This window comes from Ranitomeya imitator, chromosome 3 (genome assembly GCF_032444005.1).
Source record: "Ranitomeya imitator isolate aRanImi1 chromosome 3, aRanImi1.pri, whole genome shotgun sequence".
NCBI lineage: Eukaryota > Metazoa > Chordata > Amphibia > Anura > Dendrobatidae > Ranitomeya > Ranitomeya imitator.
The window spans coordinates 686,085,300-686,109,308 of NC_091284.1; the positions used below are offsets into that span (position 1 = coordinate 686,085,300).

At 48.7% G+C, this 24,009-nt stretch overlaps 1 protein-coding gene across 1 annotated transcript in view; it reads right to left on the reverse strand.

Moving 5' to 3' along the window:
* PRIM1 (DNA primase subunit 1) overlaps positions 1–23,030 on the reverse strand; it is a 60,583-nt gene extending 37,553 nt beyond the window's left edge. The window contains exons 1-7 of the mRNA XM_069758495.1: positions 22,846–23,030; positions 20,096–20,253; positions 18,400–18,506; positions 17,434–17,507; positions 17,032–17,168; positions 10,010–10,068; positions 8,987–9,096 (exon numbers count right to left, since the gene is read on the reverse strand). Of these exons, the coding sequence (XP_069614596.1) occupies positions 8,987–9,096; positions 10,010–10,068; positions 17,032–17,168; positions 17,434–17,507; positions 18,400–18,506; positions 20,096–20,253; positions 22,846–22,954 (754 nt within the window). The 5' untranslated portion in view covers positions 22,955–23,030. The remainder of the gene's footprint in view (positions 1–8,986; positions 9,097–10,009; positions 10,069–17,031; positions 17,169–17,433; positions 17,508–18,399; positions 18,507–20,095; positions 20,254–22,845) is intronic.
* Between the last annotated feature and the right edge of the window lie 979 nt (positions 23,031–24,009).

Below are 24,009 nucleotides of genomic sequence, written 5' to 3' on the forward strand. Positions count from 1 at the left end.
CTGCAGCCGGCAGAAGTGAGGGGCGTTGTAGTGGCTGAGAAAATTGAGCGTTCCTGTGGCAGGCAAGAAGTGCCAGAAAAGCAGGCCGAGCCGCCTTAGCGTGCCATAGTGCGGGCGCGGCTTCCGGGAGAGATCGGTGCCCTTGAAGGGACCCGTCACCCCTAAGAATCAGCCCAGGCCTGGCATCCCACGTCGCAGGAGAGGATACGGAGAGGTGACACTCTCCATGCTCGCCTGTTGATGGTTCGGGGAGACAGGAACCTTGAAAGGATCCGTCGCCCCATTCGTCTGTGGCCTACACATCGTCCGAAGCCGGGGGCTAAGTTTTTGCAGCCGGCCGCAGCGTTACCTCAGGGATGTGGGCCACAGGGAAGCTGAGGCTGCCTGTCAGCATGTAAATATCCCACTGCTGAGGCCCATCGCTGACTGGATCCACTCACCATCGGTGCGCATACCGGCATGGAGCCGCCGCGGGTGACTTGGTTTCAGCGTCGAGGAAAGCGCACGCACTCTACTGTTCTGCTGCAGGTCAGGTTTTCCAGCGGACGGTGCAGGGATAAAAGTGTAAGCCTCAATCCAACATCCCTTTGTTAGGGAGGTGGAGAAGAACCATCCGCCTCCTTGTGCCATCCGCTTTTACAGTGGTGGGACAGTGGGGGCCGCTTGGACGCCATAGAGAGGGGCCTCTGTACATCCACGGAGTTCACCGGGTGGACAGGGCCAGTTGTCCGGCATTAGTCCTGGCTCCAGGAGAGGATACATGGAGGCGACACTCCATGTGGTCGCCTGCTGCTGGTGTGGGGAGATCGGGACCGTGAAGGAACTGTCGCCCCTGAAGTGAGCTCAGGCATGGCTTCCCACGTCGCAGGAGAGGGTACGGGGAGCTATACTCGCCTCTTGATGTTTCGGGGGAGATCGGAACCTTGAAAGGATCCGTCGCCCCCTTCACTCGGTTAATTAAAAAATAAAAATGTACAGAAAAGTAAAAAATAAAATAAAAACGTTGGGGTCTGAACCAGACCCATGTGCCTCCTACAGACACTAAGCAAGAACAGGTTAGCCGAGAGCCAGCAGGAGGGTGTATACTGCAGGGGAGGAGCTAACTTTCTTTGTATCACTTAGTGTCAGCCTCCTAGTGGCAGCAGCATACACACATGGTCTGTGTCCCCCAATGAGGCTGCTGTCCACTAGGAGGCGACACTATGCATAATCTGAAAAAGATTAACCGTGGCTCCTCCTCTGCAGTATACACCCCTGGACGGCGTCAGCCTTCTCCAGTTTTGTGCAAAAGCAGTAGGAGGAATGTAACATGAATAATATAGGCATGCCTATAAGAAGGCCACTATGTACGAGCTCAAAGAACAATATGAGAACTCAACAGGGTGGGAGCTGTGTCCCCCAATTAGAGGCTAAGAGAAGGATTTTACGGTGAGTACACAAAAATCTCCTTTACTCTGTCGCCTCATTGGGGGACACAGGACCATGGGACGTCCCAAAGCAGTCCCTGGGTGGGAAGCAATGGACGAATATTGTGCAGACAGGACGCTACACTTGGGGCACCGCCGCCTGCAGAACACATCTACCCAGGCTCGCGTCCGCTGAGGACTGGGTATGAACCCTGTAGTGTTTAGTAAATGTGTATAGGCTAGTCCAAGTGGCCGCCTTACACACTTGTTGTGCCGAAGCCTGGTGCTGAATGGCCCAGGAGGCGCCTACCACCCGTGTAGAGTGTGCCGTAATACCGGCTGGAAGAGGAGAATTCTTAAGGCGGTAGGCGTCTTGTATGGTGGATCTGATCCACCTGGCAAGGGTAGCTTTGGAAGCGGGCAGACCCTTGCGGCCGCCTTCCAGAAGAAGGAAGAGAATCAGACCTCCGGAAGAACGTAGTCCTAGACACATATATACGCAATGCCCTGACAAGGTCAAGCGTATGCAAAGCCTTCTCCACTCTATGAACCGAGACCGGACAAAAGGATGGCAGTGAATTTTCCTCATTAAGGTGGAAATGGGACACAACCTTCGGAAGGAAGGATGGGACCATACAGAAAAACTACCCTGTCCTGGTGAAAAACCAGGAAGGGCCGTCTGCAGGAGAGTGCTGTCAATTCAGACACCCTGCGTAGCGAGGTGATTGCCACCAGGAAAAAAACACCTTCTGGAATAGAAGGCAGAGCAGGACCTCCTTAAGGGGTTCAAAGGGTGGTTCCTGCAATGCTGTCAGGACCAGGCTGAGGTCCCACGTTTCTAGTGGTCGTCTGTAGGGGGGAACCAATCGGGAAACCCCCTGAAGAAAAGTCCTTACTTGTGGCTTGGTAGCAATGCGCCTTTGAAAAGCACTAAGAGGGCTAACACCTGGCTCTTAAGCGAGCCCAGGGACAGCCTGGCCTCCAGACCCGATTGGAGAAAAACCAAGTACTTTGGGTAAGGAATAAGGGAGTGGAGTCTGGCCACGAGATTCACACCAGGTAAAGAAAGCTTTCCAGCTACAGTAATAGATCTTGGCAGAGGCTGGCGTCCATGCCCTGATCATGGTTTCAATGACGTCCGTCGAGAGCCCTGACTGGGTTAGAACCTAGGTTTCAAGGGCCACGCCGTCAAAGTGAGAGCCCCTGAGTTCTGGTGGTAGAACGGGCCTTGTGATCGAAGATCCGGGCGGTCGGGGAGGCGCCAGGTGGCGTCTTCTGTAAGTTGCACGATGTCAGCGTACCGTGTACGTCTGGGCCAGACCGGTGCAATTAAGATGGTTGGAACTCCATTTTGCTTGATTTTTCTCACCACTCTGGATAACAGGGGGAGAGGTGGAAAAAATGTACAGAAGCTGGAACTGGGTCCAGTCCTGAACCAGAGCGTCTGTTCCGAGCAACCACGGATCGTGTGTTCTAGCCATGAAGTTGGAGACCTTGGCATTGAAGTGGGATGCTATTAGGTCCACATCTGGGGTCCCCTAGCGATGTCAGATCTGGCGAAAAAATTTTGGGGTGGAGACCACTGTCCCGAATCTCTTCCTTGTCGTCTGAGGAAGAATGCTTCCCAGTTGTCCACATCCGGAATGTGGACCGCCGAGAGAACCGAGAGTGTCCTCCACCTAGTGGAGGATGTGCGACACTTCTCGCATTGCCTGGGTACTGCGGGTCCCCCCCTTGGTGATTCACCTATGCCAAAGTTGTGGCATTGTGCGATTGTATTCTGATGTGAGAGGCTGCCAGTAAGTGCTGGAAGGCCCTCAATGCCAGGAGGATGGCACGAATTTTGTTGCTGGGCATGGTCGCTTCCACTGGGGACCACTTGCCCTGTGTTGTAGGTGCACTGCACCCCAACCCGTCAGGCTTGCATCGGTGGTCAGAACCTTCCATTGACCTGTGAGAAAAGATTTCTCCTTTGCTAGCAAGGTTGGCTTGAGCAGCCAGTGCAGGGACCTCCTGGTTGACGACATTAGCTGGAATTCCCTGTCGAGAGGAAACAGGATTCCTGTCCCAGGACTTGAGAATGGCTAGTTGAAGAGGCCTGAGGTGAAACTGGGCCAAATGGAACCGCTTTATTGCTGCCCCCATCCTGCCAGGGACTCTCATAGCAAACCGGAGAGATCGGAGGGGTTTGCGGAGGAGGATGCGAACTCCTAGGCGGAGAGCCAGTGCCTTGTCCCTGGGAAAGGGAACTAGACCCCTGGAGGTGTTGTCTAGCATTCCCAGGAAGGTCAGAGACTGACTCAGGGTTGGTGATGACCTTTGTAGGTTGACTAACCAGCCCATGCGACTCAGAGTGTCGTTTGTGATTAGACGCTGAGCTCGCAGTCATTGAAGGCAGGAGCCTTGATGAGTAGATCGTCCAGGTATTGAATGACTACTATGCCTCTGGAGTGCAGGACGTCCATGGTGGCTGCCTCGTCCGGGTATGGAACGACTACTATGCCTCTGGAGTGTAGGACGTCCATGGTGGCTGTCTCTGGAGTGCAGGACGTCCATGATGGCTGCCATGACCTTGGTAAACACTCTGGGAGCCGGGGCGAGTCCGAACGGTAAAGCCACGAACTGGTAGTGGTCCTGGTCGATTGCAAACCTGAGAAGCCTCTGATGGGCCGGTGCAATCGGTATATGCCGGTATGTGTCTTGTATGTCCATGGAGGCGAGATATTCTCCCTTCTCCATGGGCGCAATGATGGACCGAAAAGACTCCGTGCGGAAGTGACGGACCCGTACATATTTATTGAGATGTTTTAGGTCCAGTGTGGGCCGCACACTGCCTCCTTTCTTGGGTACTACGAATAGATTGGAGTAGAACCCCCGGAAGCGCTCGGCCGTGGGGACCGGTACTATGACTCCTGCTTGAAGAAGCGAGGAAACCGCTTGGTGGAAGGCACGAGTCTTGGCTGACGGTTGGCTGACCGAGTGGAAGAATCGGTTCCTGGTTGGAAGTTGAACACTATCTTGTATCCGGAAGACACTAGTTCCCCTATCCACCTGTCTTCAGTAGTAGGCATCCAGACTTGCTGAAAGGAGCAAAGTCGCCTACGGGTGGGATGTCTTCCGGGGTCCGTGAGTCATGAGGAGGAAAAGTTCTGAGGTTTTCGTCCGGGCTTTGACTTGTCTGCTTTTAACTGCCAGGTCTTGTCCGCCCTTTGCGTCGACCGTGAGTTGTCCCTGTGTGGGGAATTGTTACGTGCTGGATGCGAGACGGACCAACCCGAGGAATTCCGAAGGGATCGGAATTGGGTTTGTTACACTTCTTGTAAGTGCGTATAGGTTTCAGTTGAGGGAGAGAAATACTCCTACTCCCGGTGGCATTGGATATCATTGTGTCCAACCTTTCACCGAAAAAGGTCACCCACTGAGATATGGGAGGTGTGTGAGGGACTTTGAGGCTGCGTCCGCTTTCCATTCCGCAGCCAGAGGATACGCCGAGTCGTGATGGCGTTTGATGCTATCCTCGTTACGCCCCTTGCTGAATCCAGAGCTGCATGAAGCATGTAATCTGCTACAACTGCTATTTTAACCGCTTGGTCCGACAGCTCTGGAGCAGATGCTTGGAGAGCTTGTAAATTTTTGGCCCAAGCCAGGATAGCCTTGGCAGCCCAAACTGAAGCGAACGTGGGAGCCAGGGAGGCCCCTGCCGCCTCGAAAAATTGAACGAGCCATGCGTTCTACCTGCCGTTCTGCTGCGTCCCTGAGGGTTGAGCTATCTGGCAGTAAAGAGAGGGTCTTTGCAGCTAGTCTAGAGACTGGGGGGTCCACTTCGGGTGGATCTGTCCATTCCTTGGTGTGGGAAAAGGTACTTTGCCTCCAGATATTTGCGATTAGCGAATTTTTGGTTAGGCTGTGAGAGCTGCTTTTTAAGGATCGCTTTAAACTCTGGGTGGTTAGAGAAAACCTTAGGCAGCCTCAGAGGTCCTTCAAAGGAGATCTTGGGGCCTCTGGTGGCAGATTAGAAATGTCAAGCACCCGATGGATGGAAGAGGCTATGTCCTTGACTAGCGCTGTATTGTTAGGGGGGGATTGGGATCAGAGACCCCTCCGTTTCCCTGTCTGAGTCGGAGTCACAGATGCCTTTCGAATCCTGTGTATCGCTGAGGCATCCCCTGCTGGTGAGCTGGGGAGGAAGCCTTCACTGGTCGGGGATTGCGGAGATCTGCGTTGTCTGCCCCTGCAAGGGGACGGTCTAGATGACCTGGAACTACGGTGTCTCTCCCTATAAGGGGATGACCGTGCTATAGGATAACGCAGATGGACTTGACCTATGGGTCCTCTTGCGTCCTGACCTAGACGTGGATGTGCCAGGTGGTTCTGTTCCTGAGTCAAGCTCTCCCTTTGCTTGATAACGGTCATAGCCGAGGCATGACGCTGCAGAGCCTGAAGCAATATGGAGGTTTGTTATCTATAGACCGTCATAGATTGCGACCTCTGAGTGACCCATTCTGGCGTGACATTAGACACCGAGGCATTGGCAGGGGCTTCTTGGGGCTCTGACACATTAGTTTGTATGCAGTTCTGGCAATGCGGGTACGTGCTGCCACTGAGGAGAGAGGTCCTGCAGGCTGTGTGTAGAATGCATAATAGCAGTTCTGCCTGGTTCTCTTGGACCTTGAGCCTGGCATAGTGCACATAGTGCAGGAGGGCTGCCAGCAGAGGACCTTACAGGGGTAGAGAAAACCTATAGGGGAGCCTTATAGGTAATATGGATTCACAGCTGAGTAAAGAACCCAACTGTGATCTTACCCCACCAGTGTGCCCCTAGGTCCAGCACCGAAGATCCACAGTCCTGTGCCCCTCGGAGACTGGCTGCCTGGTCCTGGTCTACAGACCGGGAGATGCAGGGTTAATCTGCAGCAGAAAATGGCTGCTGAGAAGGAGAGGAGGGGGAGAAGGGGGCGGAGAGCTGGAAAAAGGCAGCAAGGCTGTGTAAAAACGCGCCCGTCTCGATCCACCCCCTTTATGACACTATAGAGTGTCATATTTGTCATCCGGGGGGCGGGCCGGGGGGCAGAGAGGAGGCGGCAGCTTCAGCTAGGCTGAAGCCGGGGCGTAAGTTAGATGCCTGAGGCCCAGAAGGGCTCCAGGCCGGCGCGAAAGTCCGGGAGGGGGTCAGATCAGAACCGGACCCCCCCGGATTTAAAGGCAGGATGGCGGTGGGGCTATAAGCGGAAGGGTGAGCCTGGTTGGGGTCTCCCTGAGGCAGTATAGAGCTGGTGCTGCCACAGAGACAGGGATACAGGGAGCCCTGTGTGTCTGTGCCATGCCAGTCTGCACTCCCCCCGGCCCCAACAGGAGCCTGCAGCTGGGCTGGGGTCCCTGGATGCAGGCGCAGTGTGCTGGCCTATTGCTGGGAGCTGTAGAGTGCTGCCTGTACAGGCCCTACCTGAGGTGTCTCAACCTAATACCCCCAGAGGGGAATTAGGGAGGGTGCTGTTGTCACACCTTCAGGGGCCTTTATCCTCACCTCGACCTCAACCCAGAAACCAAAAGGAATTGGGGAAGGAGGGGTGTCTCGACTTCGAACCAGCACCCGAGGGACTGGGGAAGGAGCAACATGGGGATATAGCCAACTCTAGTTCAACTGGGCACCCCGTAATAGGGGGCCGAGGAAGGAGCCATGTCTGGAGTCTCACAGGAGACCCTCTTTTCTTCATCTGTAATATAATCTTTAGGTGTGCATCCTATGCGACACTAAGCAAAAACTGGAGAAGGCCAACGCCGTCCAGGGGTGTATACTGCAGAGGAGGAGCCACAGTTAAAGGGCCACTGTCACCCCCTCCAGCCGCTATAAACTAAAAGAGCCACCTTGTGCAGCAGTAATGCTGCAGTCTAACAAGGTGACTCTTTTAGTTTTTGTTTCTGTTATTGCCACAATAAATGTATTTATAATTCTGCTGAAATACCTGTCTTTGTACCTGGAGGCGGGACAGAAGCCTCAGCGCTATTATTGTGTGAAATCCGGCGCCTGCGCTCTGCCTTGCGCAGGCGCATAGAGCATTATCTGTCCGAGCGCTGGTGCCGGGTTCCTTTCTGCGCCTGTGCGGTCAGTGCGGCCAGCCTGTTACTGAATCCCCGCCCCGCACTGTGTTATGCAGTATGCACAGTGCGGGGCTGGGATTCCTGGGCATGCCCACTGCGCTTGTCAGACGCTCCACAGGTCCCCCCGCCTTCCAGCGTTGTTCTGTGCGGCTGTTCCAAACGCCGGCAAGGATACCTGTATATTTCGGCAACGCTGAAAGGCGGGGGACCTGGGGAGCGTCTGAGAAGCGCAGTGCGCATGCCCAGGAATCCCAGCCCCGTACTGTGCATAATGCATAACACAGTGCGGGGCGGGGATTCAGTAACAGAGTGGCCGCACTGCCCGCACAGGCGCAGAACGGAACCCGGCACCAGCGATAGGACGGCAAATGCTCTATGCGCCTGCGCAAGGCAGAGGAGCAGAGCGCAGGCGCCGGAATTCACACAGTAATAGCGCTGAGGGGGCGGCGAAAATCTACACAAGAGATGACTGACGGCAGTTGGGCGCTTCTAAGAGGAGGCTTCAGACCCGCCTCCAGGTACAAAGATAGGTATTTCAGCAGAATTATAAATACATTTATTGTGGCAATAACAGAAAACAAAAACTAAAAGAGCCACCTTGTTAGACTGCAGCATTACTGCTGCACAAGGTGGCTCTTTTAGTTTAAAACTGCTGGAGGGGGTGAAAGTGGCCCTTTAATCTTTTTCAGATTATGCATAGTGTCGCCTCCTAGTGGACAGCAGCATAACACCATGGTCCTGTGTCCCCCAATGAGGCAACAGAGTAAACAAAAACGGGCTGCGACTTGAAGGGGTTAAGCAAGTGACATCTGAATCGCATGCAGTGCCTCCGAGGTCAGGTTCATACTGTGTTAAAGCATAGTGTTGACGGGTCGCGTTAACGCTGTAGCATACACGCCATCGCGTTATGCTATACTGCTAGCGCGAATGATTCATCTGTGCTAGCGGTGACGGAGCCTCAGACGCTAGCGCACGCCCATTATGGCATGTGTTGGCGATGCGCCCGATAATAGGGGTAAATGGCAGCGTTAACGGACTGCGTTACACCGCGTTATGCCACGGTGAAACGTAGTCAAACGGACTGCCATAACGCAGTGTGACCCCAGCCTAAGTGTTTTCCCTCCGTCATTCATCAGGAGGCTCTTAAACAACATGGCATCAAATCATGACGTCCTGTGAGAAGATAACCTCAGTGACACTGCTACTGTATCTTGTTACCATCACAGACTAGATGTATTTTTCTGGTGGAAGATCTGTTGGTTTCTTCTGTAACTATTATTGGTGGGTTGCTAATCTTTTCCTGTGGTACTGGAAATGTATCTTCTATATTTGATATACATAGGTGTGTATAATTACCTATGGGGAGGGTGTTTGTAATCATTACTAATAAAGGATATATTTTAACGGTATTTTTGCAAGATGGTTAAAACTTTTCCAACAACAACATGCTTTTTGTAATGATCAGATAAGAGAAAGGATATCGTCAGGAACAAGTGACAACACTTTGTCCCAGCATTGCTTATTCTCCAGGATGTCCTGATCCACCAAGGCGTATTGTTTAAAGTATCTCTCTACAACCTTAATGGATTTCCTGCAAGATACAGAACCAGGGTTAGTGCCAGGATCACATATGCTAAAAAGGACAACTATTTATAGATGTACAAAGTAAAAAAAAAAAATCCAGAAAATAAAAGCAGACATATTTACACTATTTTACACAATCTTTTATCAAGAAACTAAACAAATAAAAACACATATTCAATAACATTGTAACAGATTGGAAGTCTGAAAAACAAAAAATGTCCATCCAGTTCAGTGTAATAGCCTGCAATATTGTTCCAGACCTGCAGAGACTCTAATGAAGCCAACAACCCCTTCTATGTTGGTGGAGAAATGTAGAGGAAGCTACAGTACCTTGTTATAGACTAAGATCTCTGTGTTGAACCGTGATACACTTAGTTATTAGTACACCCTTCAGCTGAATTTTTAATCATTTTTTGGGTACTGTAGGACATCCATTCTATTTTTTTTTTTTAACTTCAGTATCATGTCTTTGAACCTGCTCCAGCCCCAATATCTTCATGTGCACTGATGCTAAAAACTATACAAAACATTTGGTCTTGTCTGAGTGGTGATTTGTAGAGTGATAGAGATTAGTGATGAGCGAGTGTACCCGCTGCTCGGGTGACCTCCGAGTATTTATGACTGCTCGGAGATTTAGTTTTCATCGGGGCAACTGAATGATTTACAGCTACTAGCCAGGCTGAGTACATGTGGGGGTTGCCTGGTTGCTACGGAATCCTCACATGTAATCAAGCAGGTTAGTTGCTGTAAATTATTCAGCTGCCGGGATGAAAAATAAATCTCCGAGCAGTTAAATACACTTGCTCATGGCTAATAGAGATATATATATCACTTGATGCACCCCTGTTTTTTTTCTTCCTAGGCACTTGACCATCAGTGAAGGTGGCCCTAATATCAGCATTGAAGAATGGTGAACATACATTATGAATGGATGAATTGGATCAGAAAGCTGTACTTTCTTTATGGTTTCTTCTCCTCCCTGTAAGGAGAGAAAAAAAAAAACTTTTTAGAGACCAAATGGAGTCAGTGATCAGGTGTGTGTGTGTATATATGTGTATGTGTATGTCTCTATATCTATCTATATCTCTATATCTATCTATATCTCTCTATCTATATCTATCTATATCTCTCTCTCTCTATATATATATATCTCTATCTCTCTCTCTCTCTCTATATATATATATATATATATCTATCTCTCTCTCTCTATATATATATATATATATCTCTCTCTCTATATATATCTCTCTCTCTCTATATATATATATATATCTATATATATATATATATATATCTATATATATATATATCTATATATATATATATATCTATCTATCTATCTATCTATATATATATATATATCTCTATCTATCTATCTATATATATATATATATATATATATATCTCTATCTATCTCTCTCTATATATATATATATATCTCTATCTATCTATCTATCTATATATATATATATCTCTATATATATATATATCTCTATATATATATATCTCTATATATATATCTCTCTCTATATCTATCTATCTATATACACACATATACAGTACAGACCAAAAGTTTGGACACACCTCATTTAAAGATTTTTCTTTATTTTCATGACTATGAAAATTGTACGTTCACACTCAAACTTTCAATTACAACACCAGGAAAGAAAAGTTGTACAATTATGTAACCCACAGAATGGCTAGACATGTTACTGATATGCAAATGATGAAAAAATGGAACATTTTAACCCCTTCGTGACCGAGCCAATTTGGTACTTAATGACCGAGCCAATTTTTACAATTCTGACCACTGTCACTTTATGAGGTTATAACTCTGGAACGCTTTAACGGATCCCGCTGATTCTGAGATTGTTTTTTCGTGACATATTGTACTTCATGTTAGTGGTAACATTTCTTCGATATTACTTGCGATTATTTATGAAAAAAAACGGAAATATGGGGAAAATTTTTAAAATTTTGCAATTTTCAAAATTTGTATTTTTATGCCCTTAAATCAGAGAGATATGTCACGAAAAATACTTAATAAATAACATTTCCCACATGTCTACTCTACATCAGCACAATTTTGGAAACAAAATTTTTTTTTGTTAGGGAGTTGTAAGGGTTAAAAGTTGACCAGCAATTTCTCATTTTTACAACACCATTTTTTTTTTTAGGGACCACATCACATTTGAAGTCATTTTGAGGGGTCTATATGATAGAAAATACCCAAGTGTGACACCAATCTAAAAACTGCACCCCTCAAGGTGCTCAAAACCACATTCAAGAAGTTTATTTACCCTTTACGTGCTTCACAGGAACAAACATTGTGAAAGGAACAAATGAACATTTAACTTTTTTTTGCAAACATTTTAATTCAGAACCATTTTTTTTTATTTTCACAAGTGTAAAAACAGAAATGTAACCATAAATTTTGTTATGCAATTTCTCCTGAATACGCCAATACCCCATATGTGGGGGTAAACCACTGTTTGGGTGCACCGCAGAGCTTGGAAGTGAAGGAGTGCCGTTTTACTTTTTCAATGTAGAATTGGCTGGAATTGAGATCGGACGCCATGTCGTGTTTGGAGAGCCCCTGATGTACCTAAACTGTAGTAACCCCCCACAAGTGACCCCATTTTGGAAACTAGACCCCCCAAGGAACTTATCTAGATGTGTGGTGAGAACTTTGAATGCCCAAGTGCTTCACAGAAGTTTAGAATGCAGGGTCGTGAAAATAAAAAATATTTTTGTAGCTCCCAAGTTTTAATTTTCACAAGGGTAACAGGAGAAATTGGACCACTAAAGTTGTTGTCCAATTTATCCAGAGTACGCTGATGCCCCATATGTGGGGGTAAACCACTGTTTGGGCGCACGGCAGAGCTCAGAAGGGAGGGAGCACCATTTGACTTTTTGAGCGCAAAATTGGCTGTCGTGTTTGGAGACCCCCTGATGTACCTAAACAGTGGAAACCCCCAATTCTAACTCCAACCCTAACCCCAACACACCCCTAACCCTAATCTCAACCCGATCCATAATCCTAATCACAACCCTTACCCCCAAAACAACCCTAATGTCAACCCTAACCATAACCCTAATCAAAACCCTAAATCCAACACATCCCTAATCCTAATCTCAAACCTAACCCTAATCCCAATACACCCCTAATCACAACCCTAACCTTAACCCTAATCCCAAACCTAACCCTAATCCCAAGCGTAACCCTAATGCCATCCCTAATCCAAACCCTAACCCTAATCCAAACTCTAACCCCAACTTTAGCCGCAACCCTAGCCCTAACTTTAGCCGCAACCCTAACCCTAAGGCTACTTTCACACTTACGTCGTTTGGCATCCATCGCAATCCGTCGTTTTGGACAAAAAACGGATCCTGCAAATGTGCCCGCAGGATGCGTTTTTTGCCCATAGACTTGTATTGCCGACGGATCGCGACGTGCACTGGATTAGTTGTGTTTTGGCGGACCGTCGGCACAAAAAAATCGTTCAATGTAACTTTTTTTTGTACGTCGCGTCCGCCATTTCCGACCGCGCATGCAAGGCCGTAACTCCGCCCCCTCCTCCCCAGGACATAGATTGGGCAGCGGATGCGTTGAAAAACTGCATCCGCTGCCCACGTTGTGCACAATTTTCACAACGTGCGTCGGGCCGACGCATTGCGACGCAAGTGTGAAAGAAGCCTTACCCTATATTTAGCCCCAACCCTAACCCTAAATTTAGCCCCAACTGCTTTCTCCTGCCGGCCGGCAGATGGCGGGCGCACTGCGCATGCGCCCGCCATTTTGTTTTCCAAAGAAGGGCAGGAGAGGACACAGGGACACCGGTAAGTATAATAGAGTCCCCGAATCCCCCTATTTCTCTGTCCTCTGAAGTGCAATCACATCAGAGGACAGAATTACACACCACTTTTTTTTTTTTTTTTTTGCGATCGCCGGTAAACAGTTAATTACCGGCGATCACAAAACAGGGGTCGGTATAACCGACCCCAATCATGTTCTTTGGGGTCTCGGCTACCCCCGGCAGCCGAGACCCCAAATATCCTCCCGATGCCGGCCAGCGGGCGCACTGCACATGCGCCCGCCGGAGAAAGATGGCGGCGCCCATCGGGAGCCACGAGGAGCACCGGGGGAGACAGGTGAGTTTTGGGGGGCTATCTGGACCCCATTTCTCTATCCTCTGATGTGCGATCACATCGGAGGACAGAGAAATTAAAAGGGAAATCGCGTTTTTTGGGGGGTTTTTTGCGATCGCCGGTAAACGGTTAATTACCGGCGATCGCAAAAGCGGGGTCGGTAAAAAAAACCCAAATCATGTTCTCTGGGGTCTCTGCTACCCCCGGCAGCCGAGACCCCGGAGAAAAATCGGACTCTGGGGGCGCTATTTACTTTTTCCACAGCGCCGTTAATTAACGGCGCTGTGGTTTAAGTACCCTTAACTGCCGCCGTTAAAAGGCGTATCGGCAGTCGTTAAGGGGTTAAAGCCCACTTTATTCAGTATTGAGAATGAGCACCACGTGTAGAATTACACACATTCATATGCCAGGCTACATGTTACTCATACTACTGGGAGCAGCCTGTGTGGCCTAAACGTGCTACCACGCCCAGCAAAGTCTCTGGAATGGTCTGCCATTGAGCATATCTAAGATATCATTGGTTGGCAACTGCAAATCTAGCTGCCAGCAGTGGATATTGATGATTTTCTACAAGTTCAAACACCATGGCAAAACATTCGTCAGAGAACCATTATTAATCTCACTGACAGTAACTAAGGTGCTCTGATTTCCGTGTGAGGCACTCATTTTATGCTGATTAAACATATTCAGAAATTTTCCATGATGTCTTTTTCTTCTATCATTTGTGTATCACTAACATGTCTATCGATCCTTCTTGATTTTGGAATTTCAATGTCGAGCAGTGGACATGAAGGGTACGGGTATACATATAAGTGAATGGTTCCATCTACTATATAATTGTCTGAGGGTCACTTCCGTCTGTCTGTCCTTCTGTCACGGTTATTCATTCACTGATTGGTCTCGGCAGCTGCCTGTCATGGCTGCCGCGACCAATCAGCGATGGCCACAGTCCGATTAGTCCCTCCTCTACTCCCCTGCACTCACTGCCCGGCGTCCACTCCGTAATCCCCTCCACTCACACAGGGTTAATGGCAGCGGTAACGGCCCACGGTGTAACGCACTCCGTTACCGCTGCTATTAACCCTGTGTGTCCCCAACTATTTACTATTGATGCTGCCTATGCAGCATCAATAGTAAAAATATGTCATGTTAAAAATAATTAAAAAAAAAAACCTGCTATACTCACCCTCCGCCGCCTTTCCCGCTCCTCACCACACTCCCGGGATCGCTCCGTTGCAAGCGGCAGCTTCCGGTCCTGTCCCAGGGCTGGTGTGCGACAAGGACCTGCCGTGACGTCACTGTCATGTGACCGCGACGTCATCATAGGTCCTGCTCACACAAGCCCTGGGACCGAATGCTGCCGCTTGCAATGGAGCGGTCCCGGGAGCGTGGCGAGGAGCGGGAAAGGCGGCGGATGGTGAGTATACCAGGCCTTCGGAAGGTGAGTATATGTTTTTGTTTTTTTAAGTCTCTATACTACGTGGCTTTGTGCTGGGCAATATACTACGTGACTGGGCAATATGCTACGTGGCTCTGCTATATACTACGTGACTGGGCAATATACCGTACTACGTGGCTCTGCTATATACTATGTGGCTGGGCAATACGTGGCTGGGCAATATACTATGTGGCTGGGCAATATACTACGTGGACATGCATATTCTAGAATACCCGATGCATTAGAATCGGGCCACCATCTAGTATTTGATAAAAGGGAATGGCTAATGGTCTCTTTTCTTTCTTATAAAACAAATTAAAAGTAATAGATTCACCCAAGAGTCTGCTCCAGACAACGGAATAGTGAATGTCGCAGTCTTCATTATTAGCTGGAATGATGCTTTGTGTTACCTTGCAATGTTTATTATTGGAAGAAGTTGTCCTGAGTAAGAAAAATATGGCAGATTTCTTTCCAGACTGTATCAGAAATTACAGCTTGGCTCTATTACAAGGAATGGGGCTAAACTGCAATATTTTACAGAAACGGATCTAGTGTGGCACTGTCCAGATAATCCAGAAGGCCAGTGAACGGGTAACACAAGTGTTTTATGCAATATATTCATCTTTGCAAAAGAAAAAAAAAATCTTAAAGATCCCAGAGAAGCAAAATCTAAAAAGCATCAATAAGACAATTCTAGGCAGGTATACTGCGGCATGTAAAACTTTGGGCACCCCTGGTCAAAATTACTGTTATTGTGAAAAGTTAGGCAAGCTGAAGATGAAGTGAGCTCTAAAAAGCCTAAAGTTAAACATTGACACATTTACTTTGTATTTTAGGCAAAAATAAAAAGATATATATTTCCATATTTTCCATTTTTAAAAATTACAAAAGGGAAAATGGGCTGAAGCTAAATTTTGGGCACTCTGCATGGTTTGGACCTAGTAGCACCCCCTTTTGCAAATATCACAGCCTGTAAACGCTTTTTGAAGTCAGCCAAGAGTCTTTCAATTCTTGTTTGAGGGATTTCCATCCATTTTTCCTAGTAAAATTCTTCCAGTTCTGTGAGATTCCTGGGTCGTCTTGCATGTTCTGCTATTTGAGGTCTAGCCAGATTTTCAATGATGCTCAGATTAGGGGATTGTGAGGGTCATTGTAAAACCTTCAGCTTTCACCTTTTTAGATAACCTATTGTGGATTTTGACGCGTGTTTAGGATCATTATCCATTTGTAGAAGCCATCCTCTTTTCAATTTCAGCTTTTTTTTTTTTTTTTTTTTTTACAGATGGTGTTATATTTGCATCAATAATTTGTTGAAATTTCATTGAATCCATTCTACCCTCTACCCATGAAATGCAGCCAGTGGCACGGGGAACAACACAACCCCAAAGCAATATAGATCCACCCCCAAGCTTAATGGTTGGCGAGATGTTCTTTTCCTGAAATTCTCTTCTCTTTTCTCCACATACATTTCACCATTGTTCCCAAAGAGTTTTATTTTAACCTCATTGGTCTACAGAACTTGTTTCCAAAATGCACCAGGCTGTTCTTTTGCATACTTCTGATGCTGAATTTTATGGCGAGGACGAAGGAGAGGTTTTCTACTGAGGACTCCTCAATGAAAGCCATATTTGTGCAGGTGCATCTGAACAGAACAATGTACCACAACTCCAAAGTCTCCTAAATCTTTCTTAAGGACTTTTGCAGTCAAGTGGGGGTTCTTTACCTATATAGCAATCCTAAAAGCTGCTCTAAGATTTTGCTTTGTCTTCCAGACCTTGTCTTGACCTCCACTGTTCCTGTTAATTATTATTTCTTAATTACATTTCAAACTGAGGAAAGGACAACTTGAAAACACTTTGCTATCTTCTTATAGCCTTCTGCTGCTTTGTGGACCATTTTCAGAGTGCTAGGCAGCTGCATAGAAGAATCAATGGCTGCTGTTTTTTGGCACAAGGATAGAGGAGTTTGGGTTTTTATACTGCTGGGAAATTTGCATCACCTGGTCTTTTCTAACAATGATAGTGAACAAGCCATAACCCTAACAGGCTAATGAAGGCCTGAAACCTTGGCCAAAATTATCTGAGAACACAAATCTCCAAGGGGGTCCAAACATTTGCATCGGCCCATATTCCTTTTTCTAATTTTTAAAATGGAAAAAATTACTATACAGGTATATATTTTTTTGCCTAAAATACAAAGGGAATGTTTCGTCTTTAGCTTTAGGTCTTTGAGAGACCATTTCATCTTTAACTTGCTTAACTGTTCACAACAACAGTAATTTTGACCAGGGGTGCCCAAACGTTTACATGCCACTGTATGGCGAACTGCAGAAGACTAGAATAGACATCACTGTACCTTCACAATAGTTAAATACTCTGCCACCGCTGATCTCTCCGCTTGAGAAAGTTTCCTTGCAGACTCATCACACACCCAGCAGTGAACGCCTCTTCTACCCGAGTAAACCCATAATCGGTGTTGAAAGCCGAAGTCCTCTGAGAAGGAAAGATCGGAAACAAAGACTTTAGTGGCAGAATCCTATTTTATTATGTATCATTTGGTATATTTGGGTTATCAAGAAAGAACACAAGCCTGTGGGGGATCAGCTGACATATTGGGCAGGGTGTAACTAGAAGTAAAATGACTGACAGACCTGTGAAGCTTCTCACAATGAAATACAAGCAGAAAAATATCTTCTTCATACAGTTCAAATGATGCAAGCACACATCAGCCCTACAATACATTACATAAAATACATACCATAGAGGGATCGGTCCAGGATACGAATGGCAATGGTCATCAATGTCCAGCATTTATTGCAGATATCTGCAGAACTAGACATGACATATTGATTAGAAAAGTCATTTAGAACAGACAACAAAAGTACTGATTCTAAAGTGCACCTTTATTGCTAATACATCGTATATGGATGAAGATTACGTGCCAATTACTAATGTATAAAATTTTATATTTCTGAAGTTGGGCCCTTTTGAGACACTTTTCCCACCAGGAATGTGCTTCCATCACTAAAGTGGCCCCCAGTGGAGGAACATGTGACCACACACAACTCATCCTCCTAGGCCCTGCGCTAGCTTCCTATGGACACATGGTATAACACTACGTAGAAGGCTGAGGGTGGAGAGCACCAAGCTGGCATAGGCAGACTTATTGAAAAAAGGTCTGCAAATTAGCCCTCTTGTGAGTGAGAAAGAAATGAATTAAGTGTTCTCTCGTGCCATTTATTGGCGGTAACTGACCATATGACAAGTTTTCCACATTAGTTAGGTTATTTAGCCATACAAGAGTCTTCACCAAAGGGAACAACCTCAATCTGTAGATAACTGCAGCTTGTCAGTGCTGCGTAGGACACTGGCAGGGTGGGCGAGAGGCTTTAAATGGATGTTTAGAGTAAAGTTTCTCCTTTTGAACAGTACCAAAATGTGTAAGGGGACTTAAGCCAGGCAATGCTCCTAGGGGAGTAAAACAGATGAGAAGGCAAAAAAAAAAAAAAAAAGTAGTCACACGGTCCACCATCATTGGAAACAATAAGCACATTAGTAAGCAGCATTGATAATTATCAATAACACTGATTTACATAAGCAATATAGCCCGCAAAACATTTAAAAGTTTAGCACAAATACAAAATACTGTCAGATATAAACTAGAAGAAAAAGTGACACCAGATTTAAAGGTGAAGATGGCACGGAATCAGGATGAGATTATTACCTGCAGCATCTCCGCACATCGTCATAATCAGTCATATCGATATCAAACACCAGCTCCTTCTCCTGAGCTTGAAAGGTTCCAGATTTCACAGAGTTGTGCATACTGGGCTGTAGAAATGATTTGCAAACATTATGTGGTGTTTCCTGGACAGGCAATAGTTTAAAAACCACATACCCTGATCACCCACAATATTAAAACCACTGAAGAGCACAATGGAGTATCCCATGGCATGGGATCTGTCAAGGAGTGGGATATTAGGCTGCCAATGAACAGTCAGATCTTCAAGTTGATTTGATGGAAGTAGGAAAATGGACAAATGTAAGGCTGGGTTCCCATTGCGTTATGGGACCGCGTTTAACGGACAGCGTTGCACGGCGAAATTAACGCCGTGCAACGCGTCCGCTAACGCGCCCATTGAAGGCAATGGGAACGCGCTTCACTAGCGCGTGCCATGTTCGGCACGCGCTAGCGACGCGCCGGTGATTCCTGGCGCGCCGCGGACGCTGCTTGCAGCGTCCGAGGCGCGCCCCCGGTCCGTTCCCCGCTCTCGCAGATCGGGGATCTGCGAGAGCGGGGACGTTACCGCGACCCCGACCGCAGCCCCATAGAAAACATTGCGTTAGCGCAATCCGCTAGCGCTAAACGGATTGCACTAACGCAATGTGACCCTAGCCTTAGGCTACGAGACAAACTGTAATGGGAATGCAACGGGGTGAGAATCTCTAAACAGCAGGTCCTGTGGGTGGAAGCAGTGGTTAGTACCTAAGGGACAGGTGATCATGCCTCACTGGCTTGTGTGGTCTGATCCCACAGAGGAGCTACTGTAGAAAAACTGCTGAAAAAGTTTCTGGCTATTACAAAAAGATGTCAGAACACAAGTGCATGGCAGCACCTAAAATGGACCACAAAGGAGTGAAGGAGGTCCCTGGTCTCATCTTCTTCTACATCACAGGACATCTGTGACATATAATTTATCTAAAGATTGCAGCAAACTAAGAACACCCCTTAAGGTGCAAAGGGATTCTACGCAGTGGTCTCTTTTAGAAGGATAAGTCGTCCTGCCGCACTGCAATCATTGCTCAACAATAACCAAGAGGTCAAGGTGTTAACCCCCAAGTCTTACAGATCCCAATCCAACTGAGAAACTGTAGGATGTGCTGGAAAAATAAGTCCAATCCATAAAGAACCCATCTTGCAACTCAGGATCTGCTGCTAGTGTGTTGGTGCCAGATGTACCAGGTCGCCTTCAGAAATCTTGTGGGGTCTACTGCTAAAGCGGGCAGAGCTGTACTGGCAGCATGAGGGGTCTTCATTCTCTGTGACTACAGACCTGCATATCCTCACAGTGCATGGTGTCGGCACCGGTGGTCATGTGGCCGCACGTATACGTTATGCACACTTACGGTCACAATCTGACTAGACTGTTTCCCATATACATGCAGTCACATGACCGCCGTTCCCGCTGCTGACACCAGAGTCCTGAAAGTGAATGCACTGTGAGGATTTACAAGTCTGCAGTCATATAAAGTGACTGCAAACTTGTCGGTTTAGACCAGACCCCTCTAACGTTATGGCTGACTGGTGTGGCAGTTACACATATATGCGCAATGGGTGCAATGATTTGTGTGCTGCTTTTAGGTCTATAATTAATATACGCCATGTGCCCTGGTTACTACATAAGAGTGTTAGTATTGACCTTGTGGGAATACACGGCGCCTATGTCGATTTTGTAGGGATTCATCTTCTGCATCTCCTTCTCCAGCTCATTCATGTTATTAAAGGACTGATAGCGCACGTAGATGTCGTCTTTCAGGGTGAAACTGAACTCTCTGTTTGGGAAGTAGTTCTTTACAACTGAAAGACAAACAGGCAGGTTTATTACATATACAGTAACCATATTAGAGCATTACAGAAGACTATATACAGGGGTCACCAAGAGGACAACCCTGAACCCATTGTGTGTTCTGTACGGATAACGCTCATTAGGAGACCACTCTTCTGGGTGTACAAGATTTTGGAGTGTGGGAATTCCTACATTCATCCACAAGAGCGAGCACCTTTGTAGTTCAAGCCAAGGGTGTCCGATGGGATGAGATCAGGGCTCTGTGCGGCCAGGGAAGTTCTTCCACAACAAACAGCCTGGCAGGTAACACTCTACATGTATGTGCCCAACCCCGACCAATCCATCAGACAGAAGTATGATCCGCCACTCCATAGAAGACATTTCTTCTGCTTCTGACTCGGCTCCACTGCTCGGTTCACATCACTTAGCAAATGGATCTTGTTTGGAAATTGTGTTTGTTATTAAAAAGGAGCAGGAACCCTGAACTCCAGAACAGACTAGTGAACAGTCATCCCCACTATGCTCCGTGCGTCCCCTGTACACCCCCACTATGCACTGCGCGTCCCCTGTACACCGCCACTACGTGCTGCAGGTCCCTGTACACCGCCACTACGCGCTGCGCGTCCCCTGTACACCGCCACTATGCTCCGTGTGTCCCCTGTACACCCCCACTACATGCTGCACCTCCCCTGTACACCCCCACTACATGCTGCACCTCCCCTGTACACCCCCACTATGTCCTGCACCTCCCCTGTACACCCCCACTATGTACTGCACCTCCCCTGTACACCCCCACTACATGCTGCACCTCCCCACTATGTCCTGCACCTCCCCTGTACACCCCCACTATGTCCTGCACCTCCCCTGTACACCCCCACTACGTCCTGCACCTCCCCTGTACACCCCCACTACGTCCTGCACCTCCCCTGTACACCCCCACTACGTCCTGCACCTCCCCTGTACACCCCCACTACGTCCTGCACCTCCCCTGTACACCCCCACTATGTCCTGCACCTCCCCTGTACACCCCCACTATGTCCTGCACCTCCCCTGTACACCCCCACTATGTCCTGCACCTCCCCTGTACACCCCCACTGCGTCCTGCACCTCCCCTGTACACCCCCACTACGTCCTGCACCTCCCCTGTACACCCCCACTACATGCTGCACCTCCCCTGTACACCCCCACTATGTCCTGCACCTCCCCTGTACACCCCCACTATGTCCTGCACCTCCCCTGTACACCCCCACTATGTCCTGCACCTCCCCTGTACACCCCCACTACGTCCTGCACCTCCCCTGTACACCCCCACTATGTCCTGCACCTCCCCTGTACACCCCCACTACGTCCTGCACCTCCCCTGTACACCCCCACTATGTCCTGCACCTCCCCTGTACACCCCCACTATGTCCTGCACCTCCCCTGTACACCCCCTATGTCCTGCACCTCCCCTGTACACCCCCACTATGTCCTGCACGTCCCCTGTACACCCCCACTATGTCCTGCACCTCCCCTGTACACCCCCACTACATGCTGCACCTCCCCTGTACACCCCCACTATGTCCTGCACCTCCCCTGTACACCCCCACTATGTCCTGCACCTCCCCTGTACACCCCCACTGCGTCCTGCACCTCCCCTGTACACCCCCACTACGTCCTGCACCTCCCCTGTACACCCCCACTACATGCTGCACCTCCCCTGTACACCCCCACTATGTCCTGCACCTCCCCTGTACACCCCCACTATGTCCTGCACCTCCCCTGTACACCCCCACTATGTCCTGCACCTCCCCTGTACACCCCCACTACGTCCTGCACCTCCCCTGTACACCCCCACTATGTCCTGCACCTCCCCTGTACACCCCCACTACGTCCTGCACCTCCCCTGTACACCCCCACTATGTCCTGCACCTCCCCTGTACACCCCCACTATGTCCTGCACCTCCCCTGTACACCCCCTATGTCCTGCACCTCCCCTGTACACCCCCACTATGTCCTGCACGTCCCCTGTACACCCCCACTATGTCCTGCACCTCCCCTGTACACCCCCACTACATGCTGCACCTCCCCTGTACACCCCCACTATGTCCTGCACCTCCCCTGTACACCCCCACTGCGTCCTGCACGTCCCCTGTACACCCCCACTATGTCCTGCACCTCCCCTGTACACCCCCACTATGTCCTGCACCTCCCCTGTACACCCCCACTATGTCCTGCACCTCCCCTGTACACCCCCACTATGTCCTGCACCTCCCCTGTACACCCCCACTACGTCCTGCACCTCCCCTGTACACCCCCACTATGTCCTGCACCTCCCCTGTACACCCCCACTACGTCCTGCACCTCCCCTGTACACCCCCACTATGTCCTGCACCTCCCCTGTACACCGCACCACTGTCCAGCACTTATCACCAGATCCGGGAGTCTCCATCAGTAACCGCAGCTTCCTTTCCCGGTCTGTGCATTTACCGGATAGAAACCCGCAGCCTGAACGCTCACAAACATAGAGAGGGCGAGGAGCCGGATATGACACTGGACGCCCCCGATATAGGAGAACCCGTGCCGAGGACCGCTGCCCGCTACACTACAAGCCTTCTTCTCACCGCCCCCGTAGTTCAGCCACCGGTAGTACTGGTAGAAGGGGAACAGCCTCCGGTAGTAGAGCGGCAGCAGGTCCGGCAGACTGGCCGGGTCATACACCGACAAGTCCATGCTGCAGCCCGGACTTAGCGAGTGTTCTGACAGCAACAACACAAACTACGCGGGAAACGCCAGGCCACGCCCACACTTTCTGCCATAACTCTGACGTCACTTCCGGTTTCTACTATTAGCATTGTGGGAGATGTAGTTTTATCTCCTTTTAGCTGTAAGTGCGCAGCGGGATTTATTCACCCTATCACCAGAATATGGTCAGTGTTGGTCCCTGGTTGGCTCATCATGGCTGACAGGCCACAGAGCAGGATATTGGCCGACAATGGGGGTAATCGGGGTACTCAGCTGTAGTGACCAGATGATGGCGCCAAGCGGGTGAAGCGATTCTCCACAAGATGGCGCCATATTACTACCATGCGCATTGAGCGTCTTATGGCTGCAATGAATCTGCTCCCCCCGAGGCCTTGTGCTCTGGAAACCGCTGATGAATGATGCGGTTTTAAGAGCTGTCATTTTATTTGGCTATGTTTCCACGGTCAGGAAATGTTGCGCTTTGGCCGCAGCGGATAGCCCGCCCTGCCCCCTTCTGTACGTGCGGTGATTCCAGATGTGTTCATTGCACACATGCGGAATCACCGCATCCTAGCCATAGACCAGGTTATTTATCTTGCAGAGATGGAGCGTCTCCGCACGGTAGACATGCTGCAGTCTAGAAAGACGCGCCGTATGTGCATAAACGCAGGACCGCCGCATGCAGCCGTGCAGATGTAACACCCCAGGTAACCGGTTGCTACAGTGATGTTGCCTTTCCTTTGGGAAGGTAATATCATGCTTGGAGGCAATGAAGTTCTCTTTACCAGGTAAGGCACCCACACACAATACATTCCGAATCCAGGTCAGGAGGGAGAGCCCAGGACCCGGATTCAGGGGAGTTTCCCTAAGCTATATGTATCCTGACCTGGAGGAGGAGCTAGTCAGTCTCCAGGAGGGAGAGAGATAGAGGAAGGACGTCTGGAACAGACAGAGAGGCCTGGCAGCCACGAGGGAGCTGCGACCTCTGGAAGAGCGCCTGAGGGGTTGTTGTATGCATACCTCCCAACTTTTGAAGATGGGAA